Source organism: Dermacentor variabilis, unplaced genomic scaffold (assembly GCF_050947875.1).
Source record: "Dermacentor variabilis isolate Ectoservices unplaced genomic scaffold, ASM5094787v1 scaffold_12, whole genome shotgun sequence".
NCBI classification, from domain to species: Eukaryota; Metazoa; Arthropoda; class Arachnida; order Ixodida; family Ixodidae; genus Dermacentor; species Dermacentor variabilis.
Genome location: NW_027460280.1, coordinates 21,977,901 through 21,991,254, shown reverse-complemented (window position 1 = coordinate 21,991,254; position 13,354 = coordinate 21,977,901). Strand labels below are relative to the sequence as shown.

At 48.2% G+C, this 13,354-nt stretch overlaps 1 protein-coding gene across 2 annotated transcripts in view; it reads left to right on the top strand.

Moving 5' to 3' along the window:
* LOC142566219 (putative sodium/potassium/calcium exchanger CG1090) overlaps positions 1-13,354 on the top strand; it is a 171,548-nt gene that overhangs the window by 132,202 nt on the left and 25,992 nt on the right. For both annotated transcript variants that reach the window (XM_075677059.1, XM_075677058.1), the window contains one exon: positions 1,777-2,099. In XM_075677059.1, the coding sequence (XP_075533174.1) occupies positions 1,777-2,099 (323 nt within the window). The remainder of the gene's footprint in view (positions 1-1,776; positions 2,100-13,354) is intronic.

Sequence of the window (13,354 nt, the reverse complement as noted above, 5' to 3'; positions counted from 1 at the left end):
TGCGACTCTTGTTTCCAGTTGCCAATTTTGCACGAAAAGTGCTGTACAATTAGGGAAAAACCACACGAGGTAACGGGTGACAGTCATATATTGCTCATGGGTTTAACGGTTATTGCAGGGTTTGATGATGGGCGCTGTTCCGCATTATTTTATTCTACACCTTATCTAACCCATATCGCTGGTTATATGGTACCGGGGATCTGCCAGCGTCGCGGCGAGCAGTCACTCGAGGAAATAATGAAGCAAAAGGAAAAGTTAAACGTAACTGGCGTTTTCTCCGGCCGCAACTCGTACCACGAGCATATGACCAGCTGACTAAGAACCGAACCCCTTTCCTGGTCCCTGGATCAGTCTAAGCAAAGAAAATAGAGCTAGAAGCAAGAGCGATGCGCGTGACCATTGAGTAGGTGCTGACAACTGAACGCATCTCGAGTTAATCGCGCGAGCACTGAATCTATGAGAAAACTGGCCTTTACACCCCACGAGATGCCGATAACTATCGTCATCCAAAAGGAATGAGAAAGGCAGCAAAATGTTGACCGTCGAATAGATGTCAAGTCTCAACATTTATTTGGCGGCGCTTTAGGAATGTGTGTAAGGAGTGGTGGCGTGGGCGGGGAGGGGAGGGTGCCGCCTCGGACCCGGGGCGGCACCCCCCCCCCCTTCAGGAGGGCGGGGGGGGGGGGGGGGGCGGGCCCCCTTGGGTGCGTGCCTGATATATACACATAATAGATGATTGGGTTGGAAAGCTTGCCGGTCCCCAGGACCGCCTTCCCTGCACCCCCCTTCCGCCTCCTGCGAAAATGAGAACTCTCCGCTTGTGATGGCTGCCTCTCTTGCACCGTTCCATAACGGCCCGCAGGCATTTGACCTGTAGTTTTCGCCATCGTGATTCGGAAAGCGTCAAATTGACAACGTAGCATCTGTAAAACTGTTCCGTATAGCTAAAGTGCCCAAAAGCGCATACAGGAAGCGCCACCAGCCTTCTCTACATACATAAGAGAGCAAAAGAGTATTTGCATAGTCGGTAGGTGAGAGAATTTTCCAAAAGCTATGGATGATCTCTCAATAAATAAAGAAAGATCATTTGTTATACAATGTCGACATCTTCGCATAATCGCTGAATACATATCCTCGCATGTAAACCCTAATGTGTAGTTCTATATCTGGCTACGCTAAAATACTTTGTTTTTATTTATTTATTTATTTTGTTCACAATACATGATTGTTGTCATGCTGGAGACAAAAAGCGACGTCAACAGTCACCTGACCGAGTTTGGGATACGTGTAATCAGGTATTGTGTTGCTGAGTACGCAGTCTTGGCATTAATTGCTGGGCGCGTTTTTATGGGGACCAAGTGCGGCTTACACTTTGCCCAAGCAGTCAAAATTAATCCGAATCCTTCACTGTGGCCTCTCTCATACAGCCGCAGTGGGATATCGAACCCCATGAAACAATCGGCTGTTAAAAACGGTGCAGACTGCTTTTCATAAACAAACCTTTCCGCTACGTGTGGGTGTATGCTTTCTTTTGGCAGCACATGATTGATGCATTGAACTATCATGTCAACCCTTATCATTGCTAAGTCTAGTGAATGCCAAGTCTAAGTCTAATAGTGATTGAACTCGGAATAACTTGCGTGCTGCCCATTGTTTTGCTTACTTCGATGACTGGTTTAACATCTGGTTCCTCTCTTATCGTTGCCGGAAAAAAGTTATATCCAAACCAAATTATGCGGTACGCTCATGTTCATGTTGCCGTGTTCTTTGGTGCAGAGTGGAGTCGATTCTATTGTTAGCTGCGTACGTGGTGTATGCGGTGTTCATGTGCTTCGACAGCAAAGCTGAAGCGTTCTTCCTGCGACACCTGCCTTTCCTGCGCGACGAGCCCCCGGCATCCAGTCCGGCCGAGCCAGCGCCAGTGCGCCGCCGTGCCAGCCGCGGCCTCGTGCTCAGCAGCGGGGCGTCGGCAGCGCCTCGGGCGCGCAGCCTGGACGCGCAGCAGAGCGCCAGGCCGCCGCCGCCTCCGCCGCGGCGCAGCCTCGCGCTGGACCCTAACCGGCACCGCCTGTCGCTCATATCACTGCGCAGCCGAAGTGGCAAGTACCGCTCTGCTCGCTTTGTTTTTTGGGACTTCTTTTGTCATTGCGATGTTAAAGAAGTGTTCAAAGGTTCTGACGGTTCTCTGAGGCGGAGCCTCCGAGAACCCAATTGAGGACAAAGCCGTTTGTTTCTAAAGCACACACAAACTTTTAATGAAACTAAAAAGAGGATAAAACACACACACAAAAAAAAACATTCAAAGAGACATCACGGCAAGAAACGCATATAGGGCTAGGATGGTGTTTAACAGTACGCGAGTCCGGGCTGACCACGACTGCAAGGGCGCATAATAGTCCCAACGTGGAGAAGCGGCGACAAGATGACGAGAGAAGTGGCGCTGGTCTCACCAAAGGTCGGGGTGTTGGGCCGTTGATCGGACGACCAGAGCGCGACAGCTCTGGCTTGGCGAGGGAAAGTCGGCGGCTTGGCGGCGGCGGCTTTCTGGCCAGGCAGCTGGGCGTAGAACACGGGCCCGTAGCCCGACTGTTCTCGTCCTGCGCACGGGCGCGGAAGCTCGCCTGCCTTCGGCAGTAGTTCACGATCGCGTAGAGAGGCAACGCACAGGAACGGGTTGGCAGGAGGCCCCGGTCGGGTGAAGTCTTGGTGGCTCGGGTCCGGAACCCGACGGCCTGTCTTCAACACCCGGTCCGGTGGCCTACCTTCTTCTGGCGTCGCTTCCTGGAACTTTATCTGCGTCTCCCCCCACTCCTGCCAGAGCGCCTCGCTTTTCGGCCGCTCTGGCCGATTCGTCGTTTGCTCATTGGCTGCTTGAAGTTCCGCGGTCTCTTCTGATTGGATTGGCTTTTTCTCTGTTTTCTTGCGCCGCGTGTTCACGTGCCGGACGCTCTTCGGCGTTGTCGTTTTCCATCCAGCACGGAATTCGCCTCGGCGCGCGCACTACTTGTCTGCTTCTTGTCCTCTCCAGCTTCCGCACCGTGTCGCGCACTACACACATCACAGTCACGTCGCCGCTTGCAACGGCCTTGGCAAACTGATGCGGGCCTTCCAGAAAGGAATGGAGGAAATGGCTGTTTGTGAAACAAAAAGTTTCTTTTGCACCCCCCCCCCTTCCACATTCCACAGTGTGATGTGGAAGGGGGGGGGGGCAACGCAGCGTGCCAATGTGGAAATAGGCAGTCATGTGCCGACTACGCATTGGTTTCAGAAACTGTTAACGAATGACCAGACCAAATCATGATAGATAAACAATGAAAGAATAGCGGTAGCCATCATAAACGTATAACCTTAAAATTGGGAAGGGATACCGACGCAAGACAGTAACCACTATCAGCAGAAAGCTGAAATTTTATGAAAAACACATAGCACAGATCAGATCACATATAACATACAGGAGAAACTGGAGGGGCTTCCTACAGCAATCTGAGAATATAAGGAACTAATAGGCGTCATGCAGCAGTAGTACGAGAAACGCGCCAAATATATATATATATATATATATATATATATATTAGAGTGGAAAGAGGAAAGTACGAAAGTGGTTGAACAAAGAAATAAAGCAAGCTATAGAAGAGCTTAATTAGGCGTCTAGGGATCATGGAGAAGCCAAAAAGTTGCGATTACAAAAGAAGAGGCACTGCTTAGATGGAACAAACACCCAGAAAAGAAAACGGTGGTGGTGCAAGAAAAAAAATTGTAAGATAGAAGTGGACGTTTGGTACATGAAATTCGCAAAAGAGACAAAGGCGCACCAGAATCATTCTGGAACCACGCAAAAGCATTTGCAGCGGCAACTAAAGATCCGAAAACGGCTAGAATGGTTGAGGACGGTAACATCTTTGAAATAGACGACGTGCTGCTGTATCTGAGGGATGTTGTTAGTGATAAATCTGGCAAAAAAGAAAGCGTAGCCTATACTCAATCAGATCCAGCAACAGAAAGGAGCTCAAAATTTAACGTAGTAAGCTTTAGCTGCAAGAAAGCTGAAGAAAATGTTCCTTATAATATGTTCCTTGTAATATAATAATATAATCTCAGTACAGCTGATCAAACAGCTGGGCACAAAGAGAAAGACACAACTGACAAGTGCCATCGAGCAAGGAATTGAAAGAAACATTCCGATTGAGTGATGTGAAAGTAGAATGAAGCTTATCTATTGTAAAGGCAAAGGTGATGAGTGAGCGTAAGACGAGCGCGTACTGGCCAGTTGCAGCAACTTTGGTGATATACCGAATGGCAATGCAAGCCATAAAATCAGACCTGTTGAAGTGAATGGAGAAAAAAAAAGATATTGGGGGAACTACAGAATGGGTTCAAGCCATGCAGACGCTTAGACAAAATATTTGTACTAACTTGTACATAGAGATTTCAATGCCTCAAGAGAGACCTTTCCTGATAGCATTTCTAAGATATTAAAGGAGCTAAGGACAACATATACAGGGAATTGCTATGGGACAACCTGAAGCGCTAGGGCATATATGGCGATTTCGTGGGGCTGCTGAGGGACACATACAGGGACAACCGAGTACAAATCATATGGGAAGGCTGTAAATGCACAGGGCTAGTGGAAATTCATCGAGTACAGAAGCAAGGATACCGTCAGTCGTCATTGTCGGTCACGCTGTATGTTAAGGACATAGAAAGACGAGTCGAAAACATTGAATTAGGTTCTGATTTATGCCGATTATGCGCTAATTGATGATTGTTGCGTGTAGCAATGCGACTACAAAGGCCTGATTTTACAGCCTTATGTCACTGCAAGATGAGGTGTTTATCCGCATTACACGGTTCAAGCGCGGAGCGTCGAAGATCTCTCCCGAAAACAGCTTTCATTTTACCTAAAAGAAGGACATTTAACTGCAGGACCCACCGCCTCTATGAAGATTTCAGCGAGATACAGCTCGTGTACTATCATCCGAGTTAGGTTCTTCGTATATACGAGAATAAATAGTTGTGGAGCAAGACGGCTCCTTTAATCAGCGAGCCTCATGAGCGCCGCGACAAACAACCAAAACCGCGCCAGGCTACAGCAGACGACTCTCCCGCACTTAGCGCCAAGGTCGACCGCAGCGCTACGGTGGCGTGAATGGCAGCGAACCGCTAAAGTTAGAGCCGCTTGCTACCCATGCGAGGAGCGAGAAGTTTGGGAACTATAGGAGTATCCAAATGCTTGACGCCGCGCTGCATAGAGGGCACCACCTTGCCACAAGCGCTCGTTGCCACACCGCAAGAGCAACGGCTGTGAGAAATCCGATGACGCGCTAGACCTGCTCGCAGCGGCGGTGTCCACCGTTAGGAAAAGGCTGCATCAGTGGAGGAGGCCAGCGAGCAGCGCTCCACGAAGTGAAGTTAGACTGTTCCATTGCTTCTTCTTTTGTTGTTTTACTTTTAGTGATCACTGATAGGGCGCAGCGTTTGTGCTCGCCCGTTCTAAAGAGTGAAGTCACATCAACATCTGGCATCATCCTTCACATGTCATCTTTCCACTTTGCTTCATCTGCTTCTCTTTGCGGTATACACAAGTGCACCACTACACTACCTAGTAGCTCTCTACCACGCTGGAATATAGACGGGTTCGGGAGCCTCAACGACGCTGTCTGTCTGTAGAGGGGCGTGGTTACTCCCCTTTTCGCGCTTCGTTCCTCCGTTTCTACGTTTTTGGGGTCATCATTTTCTATCGTCTGCTAGTGTCGTGATGGGCTACGTTCACGTATTTCGTTTAATATTTCGCTGCAAACGCCCTTATAACGGCAAAAGTTACTTCTGCTGTGGCAGTACTGGCTCTTTCTGCTTGCGTATTTAGTTACCCGTGTTATTTGCATCGAAAAAGTGAAGATATTTCTTATACTTATCCCTCTGTAGGGTTTTGATTTGCAGTGCGGGCATCCAACATCGTGCAACATCTCAGTTAGTGCTTTGCAGGATTTTTTTTTTTTTCTGACGCATGTGGGTGTCTAGCTGTTCGTGTGTAGCGTGTCAAATGAATATCGTTGCACCGTCGCCTCGATTATGCGTCAGCGTGGACCCACTGATAGGGAGTACTGTGGGGTCTAAGCCGTAGTCATGTTGTTAGGATGTACGACAACCCGCAGATTATCCAATTCGGGAGTACTGCTTCACAGATTTTAATTGCCTCTTTACTCGTTGTTATTTGGAGCAATTCTTCTTGCGTTATTCTAGCTACCGCGGTGATCATGGAAGCAGTTGTCGCTTTGGGAAATGTCTGCAGTTGTATACTTTTGCTTTCTTTTCGCCCAGGCGCCCAGTGGTAGCATTCCATAGGCAAGGTGACTACTTCTCGGAATCAGTAGCAGATTAGAATAGAGTAACCGCGTTTCATTCATGGCCTGGTTTCTACATCTGGAAGAATGGTGCTCTTTTATTAAATCGATGCATTTAGGCAAATTATATAATTTCAGTTTCTTGCGGCGTGCTGCGAGCTCTGTGGTTTCGCATTGCGGGGCGATGAGCACAGTGTGGTCAACAAGAAGCTGATAGCGTCGATTAGAGCACTGCATGGGCCCGGCCCAGTCCCGCATTATGAAGCCGCATCCCAGCCTGGGCCCGCGATACCAAGCCCGGGTCCGGCCCGGGCCGTGGCGTACATGACTTACCCCATCGCGCGCCCGGCCCGGGCCCGCGGCCCGGGCCCGGTTGTTCATCATTAAGCTTAGCCAGGGCCCGCGTGTGCATGACCTGGCCCAGCCCGGGGCACGCTGGAGGAAATTTGTTGATAATGATTCTTATCATTCGTGCCTTGCCGTTTCTAGCGGGCGATCAGACGGAAAATCAGGTGTGTACATGCATTGAACTGTTGCTTTACCCGCGGTGGCGGCTTCGTGGTTAAGCAGTTGCGCTGCTATGCTCTAGGACGCGGGTTCGTTAACCGGCCACGGCGGCCGCATTTCGATGGCGGTGAAAACACCTGGTAGACTTTGATTTAGGTGCGCGTTAATGAACTCCAGTTGGCCGAAATTAATCCGGTCCCCACTACGGCGTGCCTCGTAATCATATCGTGGTTTTGGCATGTGATACGCCAGAATATAAATGAAATGTTGCTTATGCGGTACATGAAAACTCATTACAATAAAAGTATAGCGAGAATAAGACGTAGCAAAAAGGTTTTTGAAACAAAGTGTACAACTGACATGAAAAAGTGGATAGAAACAAACGCAGGGCATTCCCTTTAGGGCTCTAGTCTACATTTCACGTTGGAAATAATAAGATTGCACAAATTTTTAAAAGAGGCTTTCGATTAATAATTTGCTGCAGAAAGATAAGAAGCTTATTGTAATATATGTTGAACTGCAAGAAAAAGCAGATGAAATGTAAATCGTTCATATTCTGACTTCGACACGAGAACGTAATCACGAAATACAATAGAAATCATATAACCATGCTTGAGGCTATCCCAGATAAAAGGTTGTTCCCTCGTTTATGAAATAAAGTTAGCAAATACGCCTAAAGTAACACGCAGTGACCCAAAAAGTCTGCACCCGAAAACGATGCCACAGAAATAGGAGTGTGCGAAAGCCAGCAAAAGGCAAAAATGTCCATGTTCTTGTGCGAAAAACGGCAGGTTGTCCAGGCTCTCCGGCTTCAAGCAGGTTCGTCTCTCTTGGAGTACGCGTACATAGCTGCTCTAAAATTGCGTTCGCTACTTCCAGATTGTACCGTATGTGTCAGCCTCACCTTCTCGGGGTCCAGCAGCTACAGTATATAAGCAATAAAAGACCGAAATCTTTGTTTTTCTCACGGGAACATCAGCGATCTGGCCCATTGCCTATGCTGTTATTTATCCGCGGGTGCGCACCCTTTTAACTTGATCGTCACTATATATATATATATATATATATATATATATATATATATATATATCGCTAAAATCATATAATATTATTCAGATTGGCAATCGCAAAAGCAGTAATAGGGAAGTGGTTTGAGGAGCGGTTTTTGTATAAATTATTTTTCCTTACGGCCAAACAATGTTCGTTCTTGTGGAAAAGAAAAAAAATCAGAACTCCATCTGTCTTTCTGTTTTCTTTGCTAAGGTACACCAAGGGGCAACCCCCTTTGCATGTGTCACTTCAGCTTGACACAGAATTCCATGGCCCATGCAATGCATAAAGTTCGCGTGTGCTCGAAGGCATGATTTAGGCCCTTTAAAGAGCGGGCCCGAGTCCCGCCGAAAAAGGCTTCCGACGGCCCGGCTCGGCCCGCGGGCCGGGTCGTGCCCTAGCTTTCGGGTAGGCCCCGGCCCGTGCAGTGCTCTACAGCGTCGATACGCAGCGAAGGGTGACTTGGAAGGCGAGATGAACACTTTCTCATAAGCGAGGCAACATCGATACGCAGTGATGAGATTGCAACGGACCGTGTCCTGCAGGCAAGTGTTTGGAGAAACACTTCGGAATGAGTTCGTTTCGGTGTGTGCTCTGATTTAGGTCGGCCGTTTCTGATCACTCGGAGCGCCACACGCTTACGTTAATAACTTTACGGTGGCGGAGCACGTACCAGTGCGCAAGTAGTTGGTACACGCTTTGCGTCTCCTTCCACGGTACGCGATGAAGGAGAAGGAGTAAGGTTGTCAGCAATAACGACGCTCTTCTATTACTTCGTGGCAAAGTTGGGAGGTTTGCTTAAGTGATTAAAATGAGAATATTGTCTTCAACGTGTGACGTTGTAAACAGATTGATTTAACACCTAGCGCCACGCGTGCCCGTCGGCTTGGCCGCGAGTGTGGAACTTCGTTTTGCAGACTCGACTCCAATTGAGAACGTAAACGCAAGTCTCTGTTTAAACATTTTCCCACAGTGCGTGGGATCCGCTTAATTTGTTGTAGAGACGCTTTTCATTATCCGTTCACATTAATGCTCCTGCGGAGTCTCGGCGATAACAGGGGCAATGACTAAGGGCAACAAGATTGGAAAAATGAGGTTCGTCATCAAATAACAGCGGCATCATCAAATACGCCGCTGTTATCGCCGAGATCGATTCCTGACGGATGATTTAAAAAAAAAACGAATGAAAAATGTAATGGTGTGCGGCAAAATACGGCCCCAGCACTTAGCATAAAGCTGGCAATAAAGGTGGTCAGAGCGGGGTCGTTATAAGAACATTCATGCTTTACGATGGTAGCTTTTGTGGATTGTTCCAAGTGTGTTCATCTGGTTGATGTTCGTAGTAAATTTTGGATAAAAACGTTCATGAGCCATTCCACTGTGCGAAGGTGGATGACAGCGGAGCTGTTTAGCACACGGCGCAGAAGCCACACAGAATTTTGAACAAACGTACGAGCGCATTTATTGTCTTTATCGGTGGTTATCGTCACGAAAGGTATGCATACACCATCTTCATTATCATCATAAACGTATTTTAAGTCCACTGCAGGGCGAATGGCTCTCCCTCCGACCTCCAATTACACCTGTGCTGCGCCAACCGATTCTAACTTGCGCCTGCGAATGTCTTAATTTCGTAACTCCACCTAGTCTTTTGCCGTCCTCGACTACGTTTCCCTTCCTTTGGCACCAATTCTGTAACCCTAATGGTTCACCGGTTATCTAACGTGCGCATTACATGACCTGCCCAGCTCCGTTTTTTTTTATCTTAATGTCGAATAGAATATCGGCTATGCCCGTTTGCTCTCTGATCGACACCGCTCTCTTCCTGTCAACGTTACGCCTATTGAACGAAAAAACCAGTCAAAAACACAAAGGACAAGAGGAGAGGTTCACACCACAACGACTGGCAGCAGTAGACGATGTATTGACTGCTTTTAAAGCTTCTTCACGCACTCTTAATTTCACTCATGAACTTCCTAGCAATCATTCCATCAGGTTCCTAGAACTGCAACTAACATTCTTTGATGACGGGCATTTGTGCTGGATGTTTTCACCTAGGGGCAAGAAAGCTCTTTTACCATTTGGATCTGCACATTCGAAGATTGTAAAAAGAGGGATTGCAATCAATTGTTTCCGCAATGCACTTGAAAGAAGCTGTCACCACGCCATTAAAAGTAGCTTTGACGCACACTCCCAACGTTTAGAGGCCGCAGGGTTCCCTCCGCCTCTTTTGAAAGCGGCGGCTGAATCGCTGCTTCAGAGGCTAAAGAAGGAACGTACGAAGCTGGTAGATAGTGGGGCAACTGAACGTAGGAAACTTGAAGTCATGCCGTATGTGCATAAAGTGAGCCACAATATCAAGAAGGTTGCCGCCAACAGGGAGTAAGTGTTGTGTTTTCTGCCCCTTGTAAGCTTTCGGGTCTGCTGCCCGCGCATTTCTCGAAGCAGGGCAAGGAACCACGTTGGCACAACGCAGCATGAAAACCGTTTTACGGCATGTGCTGCAGGGGTTGCCTATAAGTTCCCTCTCACGTGCGAAAGATTTTACATAGGCCAAACCGGTCGATGTATTAATGACCGCCTGCGTGAGCACCACTCCTCCCTGGGGTCAGATAACAGTGCAAACTTGCCTCGCCATTGCAATGAGTGTGGTTGTTATCCTTTGTTTAGCAATGTGACGATTCTTGGTAGGGGCAAGGGCAAAGAAGAGCGAGAAATCTTGGAAGCGTACTACATCAGTTTATTTTAGGTGATGACTGCGTTAGTACAACCTCGGTGCACTTACTTGAAAAAGAATTTGAATTTCTAAGTCGGTCACGATAGAAGCGTTTTCTGTCTTTTCATGCTATGTGATTAGCGATGATGCAGTTGCGCATGCTCTGCTGGCCTTGCTGGGACAACACCAATTCTAATAAACCTCAGTTGATAGTCCAGTCGTTGTGGTGTGAACCTCTCCTCTTGTCCTTTGTGTTTTTGACTGGTTTTTTCGTTCAAGTATGTACCAACTGGCCCAGATTTCAACCCTTCTGTTACGCCTATTATTCTTCGTTCCATCGCTCTCTGTGCGTTTCTTAACTTGTTTTCGAGCTCCTTTGTCAGAACTCGTCCCCGGTGTTGCTGAATAGAACAATGTCATCTGCAAACCGAAGGCTGCTCAGATATTCGCCGTTGATCCTTACCCCTAAGCCGACCCAAATGAATAGCTTGAATAGTTCTTCCAAGCACGCATTGAATAACATTGTAGAGATTGTGTCTCCTTGTGTGACCCCTTTCTTTATAGGTATCTTCCTTTATTACACATTTATTAATTTACATTTGCATGGACAGCTATATAACACACGCACGCACGCACGCACGCACTGTTACGTTTCGCCTACAACGCGCGGTATAGCCGGCGCGGATGCAACGGACGCCGGGGCTTCGTTCAAAGCGGCAGACATTTTGGCCCGTTCAGCGCCGCCGATACGCCTCCCCGACAAACGCGTCCAGGCATGTTTCAATGCCACGTGTCTTCAAGTGTGCGTGTGTGTGTGTGTGCATGTTGGTGCCCACGCTTGTCAAAGCGCGGCAGCCGGGGAGAGGAGCTCCCCCAACTGTGAAGCGAGGAGGTCTGATCGACGCCGGCCCGGCGGATGCGTCACCTACTCGTCTCAACGTGCCCGAGCGGCGCCGTCACGTGCGCGTCTATCGAGGCGTTCCTTCTTGCCCTCAACTGCGAGAGTATAAAAGCAGCTGCTCCCGGACGCCGAGGGAGGCTCCGATTTCTTCAGTTGAGTTACGTGCTCTCCCGTCTCTCCACTTCGGTCGACCTGACCGCCCGCTCTTTTGCGATGCTAGAATAAACAAGTTGTTCTGTTACCAGTCGACTCATGCTTTGCCGGGACCTTCGGATGCTTCCAGTTGTGCCCCAGGCCGCCAGGCCAACGCTACCCTTGGGGCTTGCAACCCATGTGCAACAACGGGTGTCAGCGCTGAGATTCCAACAGCATGCACACGCACGCACGCACGCACGCACGCACACACACACACACACACGCACGCGCACGCACGCACGCACACACACGCACACACACGCACGCACACACACACAAACACGAACGAGAAGAAAGGGGGTTGACCGAGGGGCCCGATTTTTATGAGTCATATCATAAGAAGCCAACAAACACTCACACCAAGGACCACATAGGGGAAATTACTTGTGCTTAATAAATGTAATAAAGAGACGATAAATTAATGGAAATGAAAGTGGATGAAAAGACAACTTGCCGCATATGGGGAACGTTCCCAAAACCTTCGCATCCACTTCAATTTCCGCTTTCATTTCCATTAATTTGTAATTTATTTATTTCATTTATTAAGCACAAGTAATTTTCCCTATGCTTTCCTGGGTGTCAGTGTTTATTGGCTTTTAGTCATATGACTATACATACATATATATATATATATATATATATATATATATATATATATATATATATATATATATATATATATATATATATCCTCTGCGTGACGAGAGGAATGAGCCACTGCTTTTTTGCTTGCTTAAAGGGGGACGAGCAATTACTGATGCAGATAGTTTTCGTTGCCGCAGAAGAAAAAAAATGCACGGAAGCCAAGCCACAACCAGCTTCGCGTTAAAAGAAAAGACCAGAGATCGCTTTTTTCTTTTCATTTGAAGCCATACACGATAATCGAGTGCATTGCTTGAGAATTACACCAGCTACCCCAAACAAAGCACCGAACGCTTATACAGATCCCACGCACCTAAGGAATAGGTGCACGCCTCCATGCGCCAGCAAGGCAGAATGGTGCATTACGACGCGCTGCAGATGTCAGCGACGAACGCGTCGCTCAGCCACCGCGGTGGATGTTGCAGAGCACGCGCCAAATTTTATTCTGCATTAAAGCGTGTTGAATCCCAAAGCACGGCGCAATGCTCGGCCTGGTGGCCACAGTGGAGGACGAGAGACGCGCAACGATGACAAACGTCTCTTCTTCCTTCATCGTCAGCCAGAAGACGCGCGCGCTCACTTTTTACCAATAAATTGCTCGCATGCGACGCGGCTTACGCGCCAAGCCTTTCAAAGCGCTGGCTTGCACGAGAGAAATCGTAAAGCGCTGGCTTGCACGAGAGAAATCGTTGAAGGTCTTTATTCCGCCTTGTCAGGCACGTGTTCGCGGCACAATGGTCCGAGCATCGGGCTTCTGCGTTTGGGGAACCGGATTCGAAACCAACCATCGGTCATGTAATTAAGCACGTGTAAAGGTTACCTTCAAGGTCACATAAACGGCCAGAAATTGAAACACATCGTCAAAGTGTGGGAAGGAGCCATAGAAAGCCGTCGCTTTTAAAAGCGGTGAATGTGTTTGTATGTAGAAGCGAGGACGTGCTCGGGGACGGGAACGCCAGTCGCGCCGGGGCCGCATTGGGGTTTCCAGACTCAATTTGTCGT